The 19201-nt window shown below is 43.0% G+C and overlaps 3 protein-coding genes across 5 annotated transcripts; 1 reads left to right on the top strand and 2 right to left on the bottom strand.

Annotated features, from left to right (window-relative positions):
- Positions 1–281: 281 nt before the first annotated feature.
- On the top strand, positions 282–5632 carry LOC119222085 (glycerol-3-phosphate dehydrogenase [NAD(+)], cytoplasmic). The gene is made up of 8 exons (XM_037478417.2): positions 282–434; positions 1782–1959; positions 2064–2204; positions 2374–2512; positions 3339–3451; positions 3728–3964; positions 4450–4556; positions 4651–5632. The coding sequence occupies exons 1-8, from the start codon at positions 391–393 to the stop codon at positions 4745–4747; spliced, it is 1056 nt and encodes a 351-aa protein (XP_037334314.2). The 5' UTR covers positions 282–390; the 3' UTR covers positions 4748–5632.
- A 618-nt stretch (positions 5633–6250) lies between these two features.
- LOC119222083 (glucose-6-phosphate 1-dehydrogenase) lies at positions 6251–14195 on the bottom strand. Of its 3 annotated transcripts, none has more exons than XM_037478413.2 (14): positions 14126–14195; positions 13148–13195; positions 12469–12587; positions 10258–10295; positions 10029–10137; positions 9141–9358; positions 8689–8847; positions 8471–8596; positions 8203–8296; positions 7906–8092; positions 7584–7819; positions 7414–7490; positions 7166–7258; positions 6251–7082 (listed from the first exon to the last, which is right to left on the bottom strand). In XM_037478413.2, exons 1-14 carry the CDS (start codon positions 14145–14147, stop codon positions 6992–6994), a joined length of 1617 nt encoding a protein of 538 aa, XP_037334310.2. In that variant the 5' UTR covers positions 14148–14195; the 3' UTR covers positions 6251–6991. The 3 variants fall into 3 exon arrangements, with proteins under 3 accessions (XP_037334310.2, XP_037334311.2, XP_037334312.2); XM_037478414.2 differs by lacking the exon at positions 14126–14195 and adding an exon at positions 13939–14081; XM_037478415.2 differs by lacking the exon at positions 14126–14195 and adding an exon at positions 13935–14077.
- Positions 14196–15286: 1091 nt separating this feature from the next.
- Positions 15287–18163, bottom strand: LOC119223645 (polypeptide N-acetylgalactosaminyltransferase 6-like). Its single transcript, XM_062566373.1, has 7 exons — positions 17842–18163; positions 17413–17647; positions 16769–16886; positions 16481–16681; positions 16267–16398; positions 15913–16014; positions 15287–15583 (listed from the first exon to the last, which is right to left on the bottom strand). The coding sequence occupies exons 1-7, from the start codon at positions 17891–17893 to the stop codon at positions 15287–15289; spliced, it is 1137 nt and encodes a 378-aa protein (XP_062422357.1). The 5' UTR covers positions 17894–18163.
- Positions 18164–19201: the final 1038 nt, after the last annotated feature.

A 19201-nucleotide genomic window follows, 5' to 3' on the forward strand; every position in this document is an offset into this window, starting at 1 on the left:
AATCCACAGGGCTTTACTTAAAAGCCAAAGTCAATGCAATTGAAAACCCCACGATGCAAAGGAGGATTGGATGTGGGAGAGTTGGAGATCTCAACAACTTTATGTACCACGAGGCACTTTCACGTAGCCACAGCAGTGTGCCACAGTTCACGCACTCAGTGTGCACAGGAGGACTTTAGTCCGCATTACTTTAAGCCCACTGACCTCTAATCAGCTGGATGAATGAGTGACCAGACTTTCAAGAGGCCCCCTCCTCCTCCTCCTTGTATTGGCCAATGAAACGGGCCCCTCGCAGCTCGTGCGTTGCGTAACTCCACTGCGGGTTCACGGCAGTCAGTGAGGCTCACTCAGTGTCGCCGTTCAATCGGGTTAAAGACGCCTTTTTCCGCGATGGCACCACTGAACAAAGTCTGCATCATTGGCTCTGGAAACTGGCAAGTCTTTACGCGGTCCGGTGTACCGAACTGTCAGGTGGGGACGGGTGAGCGCGGCGCGCGCGCCCCGCCGCCCGTTGCCCGGCGAACCGTCGCTAGCCAATTTAGCATCCCTAGGCAACCAGGCGGCGAGCTAACGTTAACTAGCCCGTTAGCCCGCATCGTTAAGTATTGTGTAACAGTTCGTCAACGCGAACCCTGGAACAGAAGCCGGGTCGGTCGTGAGTTACGTTGTTAGGAAACCGGCTGACTACACGTAAAACCGGCCACATGTCAGTCACGACTTAACGTGACGTTACCGGGGGGTTCCGTTACCTTTAGCCGTTACGTTACAGTGTGCAATGCAACACGTTAGCACCGCTACGGTAAGAGTGCGTGTAATGTGATTACTCGGGTGCCCGCCCTGTCACCCGTTTGCGGTGGACATGGGTTCGCATCCCGCCCGTCAGGAGCTGCGCATCGGTTGTTTTCGGTCTGTGACGCCGGGCCTCGTGACGCAGGGTCGTAATTGTACTTTCTACAGCATTCGGCATGTACATTGTATGTGTGATTTTATGATTAAACTTGTGTTATTCACGGTGACAGGATTGTATCAAAGCTCATTGACATTGTTTTAATGCCGAATAATAAGTTGGCCCCGAAATGATTAAACAAGGCCTTACATTCTTGTTAAACACCATGGCAGCCTTACTTCTGGGTAAACCTTAAACATCAGCACCGATCTCAATGGAGATTTACACAGCGTCAGCAACATAAATACAGCCTGTCAGCTATTTGTCTATAGCAGCAGTAATATGTCACTTTACTATTGGCTTAAACCCTTCCAACGGTTTAACTTTAACTTTAAAATGCCAGGGGTAAAACATCATATCAAGCAATAAATAATCATTGTTTAAATTTGTCTAGTTAATTTTGCCCATAGCTTTTAGTGTTCAGGATCCTTGAAAAAAAGAAAAATCACTGAAGTTTAATAAGCTTATTATTGGGTTATGTGTTCTCATGCCATATGTGGGTGTTGGCCCATATTATTCCTCAAAAACCATTAGTAAAGAAACAATATCTGAATAGTTCTCACTGCAGTTTGGCGCAGCAGGGGGCACCAGAACCGCGGGTAGATGGACCCGTATTCATCTCGACTCTTGGTGGTCAGAGAGCAGCAACTTCAAAGGGAACAAGTAGAAACGACACGAGGGGCCACGATCAAACAGAGATACCACTTTCTCTGAGAAGGGTTTACCATCTAGACCTAAAAGGCTTTCTAGACCCCCCCGTCCACATCTGTTTGTTTTTCTCAGCCTGATTTGTCATTGTAAATGAATTACTAAACTGTAACTATTAACATTACAGGGGTTCTGCCATTGCCAAGATAGTGGGAGCCAATGCCGCCTGCAATGCTAATTTTGACGCCACCGTTAAAATGTGGGTGTTTGAAGAGATTGTGAACGGGCGCAAACTCACCGAAATAATCAACAGCGACCACGAGAATGTGAAGTACCTTCCTGGGCACAAGCTGCCAGAAAATGTGGTACGAAAATGTTTGTCTCTCTCCCATTAAATAACATGTTGGTTTGCATTTGTTTTGTGCTCAACCTCTTCTCTAATCACCCCGTCTCCCCGATGTTTCCTCAGCTGGCCGTCGCAGACCTGGTGGAGGCGTCCAGTGATGCAGACATTCTGGTGTTTGTGATCCCCCATCAGTTTGTCGGGAAGGTGTGTGACACCATAAAGGGCAAGATAAAGGCCGACGCACTGGGGATCTCACTCATCAAGGTTGGACTCTTTGAATTCTTCCCCCCTTTTTGTCCCCAAGTAGTGGTTCAACAACCACTCCGTGTGGCATGCACGACTCTTGTAGTTTAAAGCAGCTGTAAGCCAGTTGTGCAGCCTCTCCAGACGGCTTCATGTATAAACACTGCTGCGTGCGTTTTTATTCCTCCAGGGTGTAGATGAGGGGCCCGATGGACTGAAACTCATCTCCGATGTGATCCAGGAGAAGCTCGGGATCACCATGAGTGTGCTAATGGGGGCCAACATTGCCAACGAGGTTGCCGATGAGAAGTTTTGTGAGACCACCATTGGTAAGTGTGATATACATTCTTTTTAATTGGGTTACATTGTGATGTTTTAAGAGACTGTCTTCTGTGCACATGAGGCTGTCCGTTTAATCTCCCTTTGTCCAGACAGAGTGGGATTATTCTGTCCTTTCTATTCTGTAGTTGGCACTACATGACCGCATGCTTTATGAGATTCACTATCAGTGTGTGAAAGGATTATTATTTGTTTGATCGGTGCGGTGAAATGTAGCTTGTTCGAGGCCTCTGAGCATTACAGCTGTCCTCTAAAAGATGCAAAAGTTAAGTTAAAAAGAGCTTTAATTAACCAAGGAAAACGTAAGATCCCATTCTCAATGAGTCCTCACCGCACAACGCATTAAAAAAAATGCATTAACCCACTGATCCAAACCTGCAACCCCAAACCCTCTGAGGTCTGAGAGACAAGCACACAGACTCTGAATGTGACTCTGCTCCTCCAGGGATCAGCAAGTCTCTCACCAATGCCACAGTGCTGAAAAGATCCAGGCTAAATAATTACATCTTTTTTTGTTAAATACTGTGGGAGCCACTTGTGATGACGTCACTCAAATGTAATCAAACACTTAAAGGGATCAAGAAGCTTATGACCGAATCATTCCTATGCAGATGCTGTATTGATAATTCACTTGTGGGAATAAATGCAAGTCTCTCTGTTTGCTTTCTAGTCGATGGCTTCTCTGTTCAAGTGGATTGATGGTCTCTGGTTACGCAAAGCACCTAAAATGAAAACTCTGCCCCTGCAGCGTGGGCCGCACTCACTGACAGAATCCACGCCGTAGACAGATAATCAGGTTTGTTATTCTGCTTGCAGGGTGTAAGAATAAAAATCATGGGGCCCTCCTGAAGGAGCTCATGCAGACCACTAACTTCAGAGTCACAGTGGTGGAGGAGTCTGATGTGGTGGAGATCTGTGGGGCCCTGAAGGTGAGCTTTGTGTTTATTATGGAACAGTAAAAGTATTTTGGTGAGCATGACATCAGCAGAGCTCAGAATAGAATACGCTACTTTGTAACTCCCATCACTGCGGTCCTGTCAAATATAATGTATTTTATACAAGTAAAAGATGATAGACATCATACCGTCTAGTCTCTAAGCTGCAACTGTATTTCTTTATAAAAGGGATCTTTCCCTTCGAAATATAATTTGATCGATGCACGGTATTTGAGTGCTGTTACATGTCCCTCCCCCTCCGGCCTTCAGAACATCGTTGCGGTCGGTGCGGGTTTCTGTGACGGTCTGGGCTTCGGGGACAACACGAAGGCCGCAGTGATCCGGTTGGGCCTCATGGAGATGATTGCGTTCGCCCGCATCTTCTGCACTGCCGGCCCCGTGTCCTCCGCGACCTTCCTGGAGAGCTGCGGCGTGGCCGACCTCATCACGACCTGCTACGGCGGCCGCAACCGCAAAGTGGCGGAAGCTTTCGTGAAGACGGGGAAGGTGAGAGCTTAGAGGAAATCCATCCACCTCTTTGTGGAACATGAAATGTTTTATTTTAAACTTGTTTAGACTACAAAAACAAAAGGATTAAAAAATACTTGTCACCAAACCAGTTTACGCTGGTTATTAAAGCTGATAAATTAGGACATTTTATGAATATGAATACGGTAAGTAGTAGTAAAAAAGAACTTCCGACGTGGAGATGAGCTAAGAAAGAAAACAAAAATATCAACACCGCTGTCTTTAAATGCCCTTAATAAGATGTTTGATATCCAAGGACAGGTGCTTGAATGTAAAAACGATCTCTATATCATCTATAAAATGCCTAGCTTACATACAGTACACATACCAACTTTAATAAACAAGATATTGATTACTTTTTTATGTTTTGTAGAAACTCTTGCTTTTTTTCCCCCACTTTCTGCCAACATAACTTTTTCTTTCTAAATGAAGTCTTCAACCTCAACATAATACTTTGTCCTCAGTCCATTGAGGCGCTGGAGAAGGAGATGCTGAACGGACAGAAGCTGCAGGGACCGGCAACGGCAGCCGAGGTCAATCACATCCTGAAGCACAAGAACCTGATCGACAAGTAAGTCGAGCAGCAAGGCGCCACCCGGAGGTTTAGGGAGGGCATGAATCCGGCTTTGCTCGTGCCCTCATCCATGTCTCCTCCATCCTGCCAGGTTCCCACTGTTCAACGCGGTGTACCAGATCTGCTTCCAGGGCCATCCGGTCACAGAGTTCATAAGCTGCCTGCAGAACCACCCGGAACACATGTAGAAGAACGACGACGACAAACTGACCAAGTGCCTTTTTGAATGGATAACATTCCCTTTCCTCAGCTGTTACCAGGCAGAAGTAGACCGAGGACCGGCCGCTCCACATCTGTCCCGCTGCTGATCGGCTCCAGCCAGTGAGTGCAATGTTCGCTTTGTGAAGAGGTTGCGTAACATTTGTTCACGTTAAGCACTAGTTTAACCACTTTGTCCTTAACACTCTTTTCTTTTAAGTGCTTTGGTTCCTGAGACATTAACATAATTGACTTGAAGAGAAAATTATGAAGTGGGTTTCCTTTCCCATGCAATTGTCCGATATTTTTACCCAATTTGTTTTACATATTTCTTTTAGGGAAATTTAAATCGGAAGAAATGAAAATCCTAACATATATCTAGACTTTACTGGATATCAAATTGATGAGAATACAATTCTATTTTTCTAAAAATGATTATTGAATCCTGTTTTGGTCAACCCTCTACAGCCGTTCATTTAGTAACATCCTTGTGAGATGTTCATGACTCCAAGTCACGCATTCAGATTTTGGCAGAGCCAACCAGGCGGCCAGAGGCCTGTTGTCCATCACTGCAAGTTATTCCGTCATGTAATACCTCAGTTAACTGTTTGATCTAAAAGTGTCTTATGTAATTCACTTTTTCCTGTCTTGTACATTAACGTACTGTCAACCGCACAGCAACTGTTTTTAACATAAAAACTGGAAGTGCCTTTGAGCGCACCGTAGCTAAGTTTTTGTTGTAACCAAAGACTGAAAAACGTAACATCCGTCCAATAATCAGTTTGTTAATGTGACCCTGCCTGAGTTTCACTAATTCCCGGCTCATTGTGTTGATAATTATACAAACATTTGTCTGAATAAACTCTAAATTCTAATTATTGCTTGAATCCATTCTCCTCATATTAAAGGTAATTCATTTTCAAATACACATCCCCGCAGTGAGAATCTTAGTTGGAAAAAATAAAGCCACTATGTTTGCAGCATATCAAAAAAGGTTAATCTTCCAGGTAACATTTATTGTTCTAATAAGTTTTCCTCCCTTGTTGTGGACATTACAATTTACCTAATTCTAATATACTAGTGTTTACGTATTTTGAAAACGAGTCAAAGATAAAACATGTCATTGTACATGGAAATTCTTTTCTTTTTGCAGTGCAAGGGGCTGAGAGCTATTGAACCCAGCCGATTAGGTTTCATTCATATTTTGTATGAAGGATCAAAATATGATATCATTGGAGTGGCCGGTGTGAAGGTTGATTTGATGTAAATCTGGAGTGAAGTCACAAGTTGAGGTCATGAAACATTTTTTGGCTTCAAGAATTCATATGCTAATTATGACGGCACAAAAATGCCTAACAGCATACAATTAATAGATGACATTTGATAGATGTGACTAGAGAAACTGCAGCTTGACCTCTCAGCAATACATCTAGTTACTTCTTCCATTTAGATAAAATATGAAGTCACAAGTGTTTAAAGCAATAAAAAACACATTAGAGAAGCAAAGTTAGTTTATCACAAGTAGTGGTGGTGTAGCTAGCTTTACATTCAGCAGCTTAAATAAACCTAAAAAACAAACCAACATGTAAACATAAAGGAAGCTTGGATAAAGGCTACTACCAGACGACGCTTGTACGCTTGCAAGGACTCTTAAGACTATTCCAGTATGAGCGCGGTGCCCTCTAGCACATAAAGCTTAAAGAGGAGGCAGACAAGAGTGCGCAAGTTGTACAAAGAAATGCCACTAAGTGTGATTAATAACTGCAGTCGAAGCATAATGGTATCACAATCACACTGGTGAACAATAGTCTCTGCAGTGATCTAGTACCATCTTTGGTGCGCTGCTTACAATGAGTCAGCAGGGCTCAGCGCAGGAGTTTGTTGTTGCTGCTCTGCTTTTGTTCTTCAGTCATTCTGTTTACCATCCAGGGCCAGTGTATCAGACATGGTATTTTGTTCCCTCTCTAACTCAAACGGCCCTGCTTCTTTAATATAATGTGGAAGAATTAATAATTAAATTCAAGAACTTGGCATAAATGGATTTTTTTGTTTTTGTTGAATGTCTGATGAACTGGTTCCAAAGAATATTTGCCATACCTGAGAAATAATAGCTTGTTTCAGCTACTGTGATAAATCCAGAGTGGAAACGCCTCTGTCCTCAACACTCCACAAATGAAACATGATGATACAACTGAATTACCCCTACATCTAATCCTCCCTCATCTCATCACAATTCAAAGTCTGTGAGGGTTGACCCATTTGTAAGTGCCTTCGTAGCGAAATCCAACTTTCTTTGCGAGTTCGTCCGCTTCAGCTGGGCCCCGACTGAGAAGAAACGTGAAACAATTAGAATCGGCATATAAAAACACCATTTTCTCATTATGGGTATAGTGAACAACAATGGCTACCTTCCATATACGTAAGGAATGGGTTTGGGCTTCGCTTTGTCAATGTGGTGCAGAAGAGGTGTGAAGATCCTCCACGCTTCCCTTAGTTCATCACTGCAACGACAAACACTTCAGCATGCATAATAGCTGTGTGTGATGTTCTTATAAACAGGTTCCGTCACGCTGAGACGGAAGAAAGATGCACTATGTCGCCATCTAGTGCCACAGAACGGTTATGAGTGACACTGGTGGAAAAACGAGAGACCGACCTGCGTACAAAGTGCATCTGACTCCCACAGAAGACGTCCAGAATAAGACGTTCGTAAGCGTCAGGAAGCTTCACATCCTGAGAACAAAAAGTTTTTGGTCTTTTCTTTGTTAATAATTAAAATAAGTTGAATCACTTGCTCGGTGCATAAAGAAATCAACTAGAACATGCCTTGTATCTGCTCTTGTAGGTGAGGTCCAGCTCCGTTTCCTCAGGGCTGAAGTAGACGCCCGGCTTCTTGCTCATCATCTTGGCGTAGACGGCCTCGTTGGGCTGCACGCGCACCACCAGCTCGTTCCTGCGACACTGATTTCCAAAAATGTCCCCCGGGACGTCTGTGAACTGCAGCCGCACCTCGGCCTTCCTCTCATTCAGAGCTTTTCCACAGCGAAGGATGAAAGGAACACCTGAGGAGCGAAACATGTCAATGGCAAAGTGTTATGAAAACTGGGGAGAAGGTGACGTTCATAAGATCAGGCCATCGCTTGTTTACCGTCCCAGCGTTCGTTGTGCACATAGAGCACAGCAGTGGTGAAGGTGGCCTGAGTAGATCCTTTAGGAACGGTGGGATCATCAAGATAACCCAGTTTGGCCTCTCCCTCCCCCTCCGGATCTCCCACGTACTGACCCAGTACCACATCCGACATGGACACAGGAGTAATGCACTTCAACACCTTTACCTACAAGAGGGAACAAATGCCCTCCATTAGTCGCTTGAACCGTGACAGACGTGTCCTCGCTTGTAGTCGTGTTTGAGGGAGTCGAGGGTCTCTGGGGGACGACTTTCTACCTTTTCGTCCCTGACATCATCAGAGCTGGTGGAAGCTGGTTTCTCCATGGCAACCAGGCAGAGCATCTGGAGCAAGTGGTTCTGCATGACATCACTGATTGGGGCAAAGCAAACAGGTGGGTCACACAACAGAACTAACACTTTCAATGACGCCCACGTCTTGCATGCATAATAAAGAATACACAAGATGCATTGTAGTACTGTTTACAATATACAGTAACCAGCTTTATCATTAAAGTTAAATACCAACTTCAGATCTTTTTCTCACCGGATGATGCCAAAGTCATCAAAGTAGCCTCCTCGTCCCTCAGTCCCAAACGGTTCTTTGAAGGTGAGAACAACGCAGGCCAGGTTGTCCCTGTTCCAGATCGGCCCGAAGATCCGATTCCCAAACCTGCAACGAATAACAGTGTTGTTCTCTGCTCAGCGGGGCACAAGCGTTCACCAGCATTAACTAAGTGAATACACGCGATGAAGCGTCCTCACCTGAGCACCATCAGGTTCTGCACCATTTCCTTGCCCAAATAGTGATCTATACGGTAGATTTGGTCCTCGGTGAAGAGCGAGGAGAGGTGAGTGGACAGCTCTTCGGAGCTCTTAAGGTCGCGTCCAAAGGGCTTCTCTACGATCACCCTGGTCCAGCCTCTACACACACACACACACAAATAGAAAATAAAAAACACATCAAGTCTACTCAAATCAACCTTCAAGGACACAAATGGCTTTTCTGATTTAATCAAATTCAAAGAAATCAAACTTGATGATAGAAGTTTTTGAAGACAACTTGTTCCCTCTATCCGAGCTACTTTTTATACTTATAGTCACTTATATTAAGTTTCCGGGCTATTAAGTACACCTCGACAAAAATGACTTGTCTTTTGCATCTTTTGTCAGTTTGTGCAGGCGGAGGTGTAACGAAGCGGACGGAGTGGACTGACTTGGAGCTCATGCAGCACTGCTTGATGTTCTTGGTGACGTCGTGGTAGACGGTGGGCGGCAGCGCCAGGTAGAAGAGACGGTTTGCAACGGCCCCTCCAGGGAGAGACGTGATGTGCGCGTCGAGTTTGGAGAAGGAACTCTCGTCAGTATATTTCCCACTGATGTAGGTGTTCCTCTTGAAGAAGGCCGACATCCGCTCTGTATCTTTGTCCGTCACCTGGGTGAGAGCGTTTATACAATAATAGATACGATGAAGTTAAAAACAAAATGTCTGGTCATGTGGGTGAAGAGAAAAAGTCCAAAATGACAATGTTGGCTTTAATGGCTTTATAATGTTTATACATCTTAATGCACTAAGAGCGGAGGAATAAACAATGAAATAGCGGATTAAATAATTGCAATTCGATGAGTTTCTAAAAATAAAAATAAATACTTTTTTAGTTTGGCCACTTGGAGCAGCAGAAACAAGTTTTTAACACAATACTGACATTTGATCACAGTATAAATTAAAGGTTTCTGGAGGCTTTTCAATGAAAACGACTGCCTGCTGTGGCTAAAAATGACACTGGGAGTGAACCAAAATAGTCGAGACCAGAGAAACAAACCTAAACAAAGAGCTTGAACTATAAATATAAACTATAAAGTTCTGGGTTCTGTAGGTTCAGCATTGCTTTAAGGGTTAGGGCAATGGAGGGAGGAAGAGGAGCAAAGGGGATGTAGGGTGGGATGGCTGATGGCAACATGTTCCAACTGCTTTGAAAGGTTTATTTTGATTGGGTTTGAATTATTTTGGGTTACCGTTTGCTTGGAATTAGTCAATCTCCACTTATAAAAAATGAGAAACATTTTAAAAATGGTTAGTTGCATATCAAAAGGTCCTGTTTTACCTTCAGATATGGCATGCAAGCAGTGCGAATGGCATCAACTGTCAGCTCAGAGCGAGCAAAGCCCACGAAATAGGTCTGCTCTGGCAGGAGGCCGTCTCTGAACAACCACCTGGGGAGGACAGACACGTGGATCAAACTTCAGAAGCTTGAGATTAGAGGAGTATCCTTCCACAGAATCGGCTTTGCCATCAACGCTTCATCCTCTCACCGGGGTCAAAGGTTCACTCACCATAGAGTTGGGTAAATTTTCTTCTTAGCCAGATCCCCCTACAGGTGGAAATACACAATGAGAAACATGATTTCACCAAAGAACTGCAGGTCACAAACATCAGGTGTGGATGCTGAGCTTCGTTTAACTGTGCACTTATTGTCAATGCACTTGGTCATTGTGGTTTTTTATTTTCATTTTCCATGGCACAAGCTGGCGCAGCACCGCAGGTCACATGGCTTAGCAACAGTTAATTGGGCGGCTTTGGCTTAGTCGAGGTGTGCGCCACCTTGGTAATCCCACAGAGTAACCACCAACCACCCGTGGAGATAAAAGACGGTCCCTAGTGCCAACCAAGATCACGCTGAAGAATCTGGTGGTCACTGGTTTCACAAAACGAATGTGAGACAGGAAGAGATAAAACACGACTTGAGGGATATCTCAAATTACCACAAGGACAAGTAGGACGTTTCAAGCCATTTTGAACTGAATCTTCTTTAACTTTCACAACTAGTCAGTCTGGTAAATGCAATGTCATACACAAACAAAGGACAGTTATCTGTTAAACAAACATTTAATGTCATTATGAAGTTGAAAGGCAACAACTATCGAACTACTATCAGTAAGTAAATGTTTGAAAGTGTGGCGTAACTGTGGCGTGATGATGAACACAAAAAAAGTAATCTCTTAAAATTCAGTTGCAGAAACCAACACACTGGAACAAGTGTGACCGGAGCCCAGCCCTTGCTGTTGGGCCTGAGCTGGTGAAAGAAAACCGCTGACTGTCAGTGACACAGCAAAAAAACACTCATTCTGCAAATTGCACAAGAGGAACAAGGACATAGGAAATGCAACGTGTAGGCTGACTAAATGTTCAAAGAAACTGTGGCGCCATTAAAAAAAAAAAAAAAAAACTATTTGCACTTACACAGAATAGAGGAATTTCAAAACCACAAGTCAACAAGTCCATCTATGTGAGAATAATCGCTTATCTGTGGTTTTAGAACAATGCGGTTTTATGTGTCCCGGTGACTAACAAAGTGGGGCGTTAAAGCAGCCGATATGTATGTCATCTAGTTAATCCCAATATTAATGAAGGCGCACGGACCGTTCACAACTGTAGAAGTACATGTGGAGCATTTTGACTGCTTCTCAACAGAAAAACTATTCACAGTTTGAAGCACTGCATCAAAACTTTTTTCTCTCAAATGTTCATATAAATAGATCGAGAAACCAGATGTTAAACATAACCTATGCTTGAATTCTTATGCTTTCATTCGTATTTATGTACCATTTTAAATCCCTAATGTTAATGTACTCAGAGTCTACCTTCTTATCACGCCGCTGGGTTCATCTCGGTTAACCATGTGTTTAATGTCCCAACACTGAATTGAATTCCCTCAGGTAAAAAGTTTGCAGAAAGGCACAATTACATAAAGTTTGCATTTCAGGGCTAAAAATATCTGACAGTGGGGGAAACCCTAAATCCTCACAGACTTTGTAGGGCGCGTCTCATAGACACCCAGCAAAACTTTTTAAATGATAGAATTCAATACGTGTCAGAGACACCTTTGGTTAGTCTGGCAGAGACGAGGAATGTAAGGAGAGATTTTACAAGGAGAGAACAAGGAAACAGTTCTCAAAATGACTCAAATGATTTTAGTTCCTGCTCTTGAAACCTTAGAGGAAACAGTAAAAGAGTGAAAAGAGGACATTTCTCAACTTATTACTACATTCTTTGTTTTGCAGTAAAAGAAAATAGTGACCTCTCACGCGTGTAAATACAATAAACATTTGTATGAGAGTTTGATTTAACCCATTAAATGAGCAAAAAAAAGTTTTTGAAGGAAATGTTTTCCGATGTTTTCAACTTTCAAAAGGTGCGACACACCAGTGAACTGACCAGCAAAGAGGAACCTTGAGGTATTTGCAATCTACATTTTGAGGCTTTTCAAAGCGTGGATGACTGTGTGTTGCTGGTTTCAAGGAGCTTAGTGAAAAAACAGTTTCAACACTGACTTAGTAACACACACGTTGTGAAATTATTGCAGGACACTCATTTGTTGCAATTATGGCCAATGAGTCTTGCCTAAGAGGCCTGAACTGTAAATGTTCCAAAAATGAGTAAAAGAAGTTTCATTCTCCTTGTTGGTCCGAAATTATGAAGAATCGAATCTAATGAAGTAAATGTTGTGGCTCCATTTAGACTCCCTTCCCCTGCTGTGGTCTCACCGATGCGCCCATGATGATGAAGATGTGAGCGGACTGATCGAACGCTTTATCTTCATGCAGCTCCTTCCTCAGCTCCCCAAAAACCTCCGACCGAGAGAGAGGGAGGTTGTTCATTTTCTCTTTAAAAAAAGAACAGCACAAAAAAGAAACTGAATAAACATAGTAAAAAAGTTGTTTTACATGTTAAAGCAACATTAAGAAGACACATACAGACGGAATGTACCAGTGAGTCCCATCCCGTATGAATATGAAAAACACCATGTAAGATTGATATACATTTGGCTGTTGGAGGAATTGCATTGGCTAATATATAACCAATTTGTCTGAAATGCAGGGAGTGACTTACATTTATTTCTGAACAGTATGAATATCGTAGTGGACTTTTGCCGATGTTGCAATCAAAAGAAACGTGTAAAAAAATCGTTGAGTCATATTTTAATTTAATTGACTTTTGCACCTTAATATCTACATATAGTTGTTGCAGTTTGGGGGAGAAAAAATGGCAGGACGAGGCAGTTTTACCCATTATTCTGGTCCTATTTTCCAATTGATAAAACTAAAACAATTAGCTAAATATTGTTTAAAGAAAAGTAACCAAATTATCTGGTACCAGTGTTAAAAACAAGGCTTATAGAATAAATAATCCATAGAGAGAATCAATAAGGAAAATAATCGTTACCGGATGATACCAATGGATCTCTGAAACCACGGTCAGCTGTGACTTGGACTGTAAAGGGGGAAAAGAAAATGTCATTGGTCCATTACTTCCTCAATTATCCAAGATTTAAATGACAAGGAGCATTTGAGAGATTATACACTTTGATTTCCTTGTGACTGATGATAACAATCAGCCAAATCGGGAAGTACTTTTCAGTGATTTTCCCACAGACGTCAACGCAAATGGTAGTGTGAACAATGACAAATCTGCAACGCATTCATGAAAAGCGCAATCAACGTTAAAACACGAGTTTCATCCACTATTACAACAACAACAACAAACGAAGGACAACAAGTGTATTTCCTGTCAGGCGGCCTCTAGCTCGCAAACTTATCCTGACACCCAACTACCTTTGAATATAATGATATTAGTTAAATCCTCCACCAAAGCCCGTATTTAAATAGATAAACTATGTTCGGCGACCACATCGAGATAACAAGGGCTGACATGTCGCTGCCGGTGGGACGGTTAGCTGCCGACATGCAGGCTGAAACACACAATGCTGCCATTTCCCCGCTTTACGTTGGCTTTTTGTTATTATTTATCTCTGCATGGCGTGCACTCTTGGAACCACGACCGCCCCTGTCCTCGCACCCCGTCCTGTGACCGCGAACCACTCGACAAGCGACATAATTGGAAACTTCTGCTGCGAAGCTAGTTAGCAAACAGCGGCTAGCTTAGAAGAGGTAGCTGGGTAACGCGCGCGCGACGGTTGAGGCGGCTCGCGCGCCGTGAAAGTGCCGCTTACTCACGGGTCCGTTAACGAGACGATAACTTGGCGGTTGGAGTGAAAACCCTCGACTGACGGCAGCGCACCACGGGGCTTCACGGTAGTCACACGCGGAAATACACGCCGGGTCCTGCCCACTTTCCCCCGGTTCGACTGACTAAAGAGGAAACGCAGGGATCTTATTTTTCATTGGTTTGCGAGAAACTCACCAGCGCTCGCTCGAGATCCCATCGCCGTCCGATCGAGTGACGTAACCCGCCGGGCCAAAGGGGCGTGGTTTGGCATCGCCACCGCGCGCACAAAACGCGCGTTCACACCACGCGGGAGATAAAAAAAATAAGAAAAATGGACAGGTTCATTCTCCTCAACAATAATGAGGAAACAAAAGTCCGAAAACAGAATAAAGGAGCCATTCTTTACTGTCTTATCTTTAAACATAATCTCTCAACTACTGACACTTGCTCCTTTTTTATTTTTTTCTCAAAATCAGTACAGCAGATTACATTTATTCGGGTGATCGTTTATATCCAGTGGTGATATAACTGTTCCCGAAAATGTACTAAAGAAGTGAAAACGCCATGAATTCACAACCTTACAATCAAAGGTAAAAGTAGGCTACTCATTGTGTAGTATTCTCTCCAGCCTGTGTTACTGTATGAAGTGTTAGTAGTATCAGTCCTGGTTGATTGTGAATTTGAACACAATTGAATAGTGCTTGGAGTTGAACCACGTCAGGATTAATACGTTCAAGTTTTGAGAATTGTTTGCATTGCTCAATTTGTTCCCTGTGTCACTTTCAAAGTCCGGTTGGAGATGGTGATGGGACTCACTGCCTCACTTTTCCAAAATAACACACTCAAGAAATGAGGTGAGGCTATGAGGCTTCATCAGTCTGAGTCAACCAGTGTGTGAGTGCGTCATCCCAAAAAGTCACATCAATCCCCATTTTGAGTTTTCCTTCTGAGTTGTAGCAGAAGGGTTTTACAAAAGACCGTTGATTGGGTCAATTTATTTCAGACAGCTACCAGCTTTTTAATTTTATTTTAATTTTTTTCATACGGACCAAAGACTGCAGATTTGTTGCCCATCTTTTACATTTCAGCTGCATTGTGAAGAATTACCTCAGAGCCAGTCTGAACGAAGGGACAACACTTTTAAATAAGAGATTATATAAATGAGAGCATTTTAGAATTGCGTTTAAACATCTAAAAAGGAAAACAAAATGTAAGTTAAATGTCCACAAGTAACGGTTAAAAGGAAATCCATGAGTCAGACGAAGACCCAGCTTTGGTTGACTGTTCTGGATCTGCAGGCAGTCATAACCACGTTTCCTTCTGATACTGTCAAACACGTCCCAGAGGACAGGTTCTTCAGTTTGTTTGTCTGCAAAAAAAAAAAAAAAAAGCTATGTAAACTCTTGAGTGGATTGCAATCAGATTAAGAAAACTGTACGAGGAAATGGAGAAGTGTTGCAGCAGAGTTTGAGCTGATGTAGAAACACCTGTTACCTCGGTGTGGATCCACACTTCCTCCGGCGCTGCTGTGGTTTCTTTTCCCTTCAAGCGACAGAATTCAAGAGAGGCGGGAGCTCGCTGAGGAGAGGCGTGTAGACACAGAGTGTTTTTGCTGCTGAGCCGAACCTCTTTTTGAGACGTGTACTCAAAATCCTACAAAGACACACACACAGGAAATGATACGTTCGAAAATGGGTTCAATAAAGCCAAATCAAATTAGCGCCCATACATTTTAAACTATGTTTATCTGAAACAGAGATGCTGCTTTTTTGCTTGCAAGCACTTTAAATAATGTAAACTTGTAAACTGCACTTTAAAGGATATTTAGTCACAGTTTCACCAGAGTGATTCTTTGGATTTAGAAGGCTCAGATTCTGAAGGGCTGAAAGATTCACATATTTATAGAAGACTTTTGAAAAAACAATGTTGTCCCCCCCCCCCAACATATTTTGGAGGTACTGATTGAAAAAAGATTAGCGTACCTGTGCTTCACCCTTATCCCGACATTTGAACTCTCGAACTGGCAGCCATTCATCTTCAATCTTCTTTAAATCCAAGCAACACTTCCAACCAACATTCTGCAACTGCACAACAAATAATAATAATACAGTTACAGCACCTGGATGTCCATCTTTTGTACCTTTTGGATTAAAGGTTTGATAGAAGAGAAAATAGTTTCTGTGAAAAAAAACCATTTGGTTTTGTGAGTTAACAATATATTATAACAATGATCTTTTCCGTCGACAAACTGTGCACACAGTGCACATTTTCAAAATAAAAGCTGTAACATTCCATGAAACATAATTCAAATGTTGATGAGTTATGAAGTACTTCACCTTCCCGTATTTCACCGGCCTGATGTCGGGCAGATACGCCTCGGGGTAAATGTTCCTCAGGTACCACGAGAAGTTCTGGCACTTTAGTCTCTCCCTGAGTTCACGACGTTCAGAGACGTCTCCGAACAGATTCTGAGGAGATAAAATGACATCACAAATCCAAAGTAACGGAGTCTGAATGTGTGTCATAAATGTTCCGTGCCTTGGCGCTGACCTGCTTGAAAATCCAACCAGCATTCGGGTTTGAACGGTAGACAACAAATTTGTAGTCGTCCATCCAGACCTCAGCCAGCCGGACCAGGTTGCGAGAAACGACTGACCTTCCTTTGGGGTAGGAGTGTGGGCTCTTTTTGCGGAAAATGTGCCCCACAACAGAGCAAGGAATGATCTCCAACTGACCTCCACACTGCCAGACCTGCAGTAGAAAAGACGAACGACTGAAGTTGTAACATTTTACGAGCACATAGTTAATGAGGTATCAGATAAACACTTAACCTCTTACCCTGAAGGACATTTCCAAGTTCTCACCTCCCCAGAACTCCATCTGGTCATCGTAAGTCCCAACATGCTGGAAGTAGGATTTCAATACAGAAAATAGGCCACCAGCAAAAGTAGGAGTTCTACGAAAACAGACACAAATCTTTCAATGCCAAGGTCCATAATTCACTTTAAAGGATCAGTTTGCTTGTTTGCTTTCTTTCACCTGGGTGAGAAAAATCAACACCACTCTCAAATTTCAGGGTTTTAAAGGGGGTTAAAAAAACAAAGTGGAAAAAGGCTTCTGCTCCAAGCCAAGAAATGTAACTCCATATAACCCTTGTAGCCTTTCATTTGAACTAAATTAGTTAAAATAGTTAAGCTAATTCTAAGCAAATGTGCATATTTACCAAAATTCAATTATTCAAAACTCGTCAACTCCAAACAATCTCAAATTGTGAAATAAACCATGAACATGAAAGAACTGCATCTGATATCATGATCTGATCATATTAATGATTCTGATTACTCCAAAAACTCCTTTCTGCAGTCGTCCAGTTTGCATAATTGTCAATACTCTAATATGCAATTCAGATGTAATGCAAATGAACCATTGTAATTAAGAGGATACAAAGAGAGATGCTTCATGTGTGTTTTCTTTAAATCTACCTAATGGGGTGTGTCTCATTCAACCTCCCCTTGACCTCGTCTTCGGGGAGGCTCTCCCATCCAAACCGGAGCCTCCAGTCAAAATTCCCTCGGGCAAGATAACGCTGTTCAGGGACCGGCCTTCGGAACTTAAGGTCCTTCCAGTGGATGCCGGCGATCCTCGGGCTCACCACAGCGGAGGGCTGATCTGCTATCCGGGCCAGAAGAGGCTGCAGCCACCCGGGGAAGCATTCGCCTGCGTGGTGGGAAATATGGAGGAAAGGAGCAACGTTCGTTTCGCATTAGTTTTCACGGTGAACGCCCAGTGGCGCGATACTCATTTCCGGTGCTACCTAGAATCAGCAGATCAGCAATTCATGCAAATGATGGCCAGAATAGTGCTGGTGCCGGTGTGAAAATTGAAGTGGGCCTTGAATGTGGAGCACGTACAGTGGGAATCCAGGAAGGTGAGGACTTCTCCTCGAGCAGCCTCAGCTCCCATCAGCCTGGCTGCGACCAAGCCTCTCCGCTCCTTCTGACGTAGGACGCGCACGACATCCAGCCGCCGCACGTGCTCATCCAGGGCCGTCTGCAGGTGGTCTGACGAGAGCGGAGTCCGCCAGTAAATCAGGGGATGGAGACATTAAGGTAAAGCAGGTATACAATTTTTATAGTTTACTTCTTGCTAGTTTACTTAGAGCAAGTCATTTAGAAATTAGATGCATGAGAATTTTATAAATAAAGTCATGCCAATATCGTTCTAATAATTACATTTTTACTTTAATCAAATATTATTTTATAATATTTCACAAAAGGTACAGATCAAACTGCCTAATATTTAGCATAACAATTCAAATTTGTTCAATTTAATCCAACGTTAAAAATAATCCTATAAATAATAGCTAATAATCCACAGAAAGACTTCCTCTGATATACAGTGGGCTGCGCAAATGGAACGCTGAAGGACGCAGAGGCCTTCCATTGTTATGCAGACGATACTCAACTGTATCTATCGATCAAGCCAGAAGACACCAACCAACTTGTTAGACTTCAGGACTGTCTTGGAGACATCAAAACCTGGATGACCTGCAACTTCCTGATGTTAAACTCGGAAAAAACGGAAGTTATCATGATAGGCCCAGAGCGCCTTCGAAGTCAGCTGTCACGTGATACAGTCTCTATGGATGGAATTGCTCTGGTATCCAACAGCACCGTCAGAAATCTTGGAGTTCTCTTCGACCAGGATATGTCCTTCAACTCTCATATAAAGAAGACTTCAAGGACTGCCTTTTTTCATCTACGGAATATATCAAAAATCAGGAACTTCCTGTCTCAAAGTGATGCAGAAAAACTAGTTCATGCATTTGTTACTTCTAGACTGGATTACTGTAATTCTTTGTTATCAGGCTGCTCTTGTAAATCGCTTAAACCTCTCCAACTGATTCAGAATGCTGCAGCACGTGTATTAACAAGAACTAAGAAATGGGATCATATAACTCCTGTATTAACTTCTCTGCACTGGCTTCCTGTTAAATCAAGAATAGAATTTAAGGTACTTCTCCTCACCTACAAGGCACTTGCTGGTGAGGCACCGTCTTATCTTAAAGAGCTTGTTACACCGTATTGTCCTACAAGGCATCTACGCTCCATAGATGCTGGGCTACTTGTGGTTCCTAGAGTTTTAAAAAGTAGGATGGGGGCCAGAGCCTTCAGTTATCAAGCTCCTCTTTTGTGGAACCAGCTTCCACTTTCAGTCCGGGGGGCAGACTCGGTCAGTTCATTTAAGATAAAGCTTAAAACGTTCCTCTTT

This window comes from Pungitius pungitius, chromosome 1 (assembly GCF_949316345.1).
Source record: "Pungitius pungitius chromosome 1, fPunPun2.1, whole genome shotgun sequence".
Taxonomy (NCBI): domain Eukaryota; kingdom Metazoa; phylum Chordata; class Actinopteri; order Perciformes; family Gasterosteidae; genus Pungitius; species Pungitius pungitius.

Bases quoted from the DNA above. Each gene is read 5' to 3' on its own strand.
- LOC119222085 (XM_037478417.2), top strand. From the start codon at position 391: ATGGCACCACTGAACAAAGTCTGCATCATTGGCTCTGGAAACTG. The intron at 2,205-2,373 runs GTTGGACTCTTT...TTATTCCTCCAG, and splicing joins TGGGGATCTCACTCATCAAG to GGTGTAGATGAGGGGCCCGA. The intron at 3,452-3,727 runs GTGAGCTTTGTG...TCCGGCCTTCAG, and splicing joins AGATCTGTGGGGCCCTGAAG to AACATCGTTGCGGTCGGTGC.
- LOC119222083 (XM_037478413.2), bottom strand. From the start codon at position 14,147: ATGGGATCTCGAGCGAGCGCTG. The intron at 7,820-7,905 runs GTAAACAAGCGA...TTCGCTCCTCAG, and splicing joins GCACAACGAACGCTGGGACG to GTGTTCCTTTCATCCTTCGC. The intron at 7,259-7,413 runs GTCGGTCTCTCG...TTGTCGTTGCAG, and splicing joins CAGATGCACTTTGTACGCAG to TGATGAACTAAGGGAAGCGT.
- LOC119223645 (XM_062566373.1), bottom strand. From the start codon at position 17,893: ATGGGAGCTGAGGCTGCTCGAGGAGAAGTCCTCACCTTCCTGGATTCC. The intron at 16,682-16,768 runs GTAAGAGGTTAA...TTTCTACTGCAG, and splicing joins ACTTGGAAATGTCCTTCAGG to GTCTGGCAGTGTGGAGGTCA. The intron at 15,584-15,912 runs GTACGCTAATCT...GTGTCTTTGTAG, and splicing joins GGGATAAGGGTGAAGCACAG to GATTTTGAGTACACGTCTCA.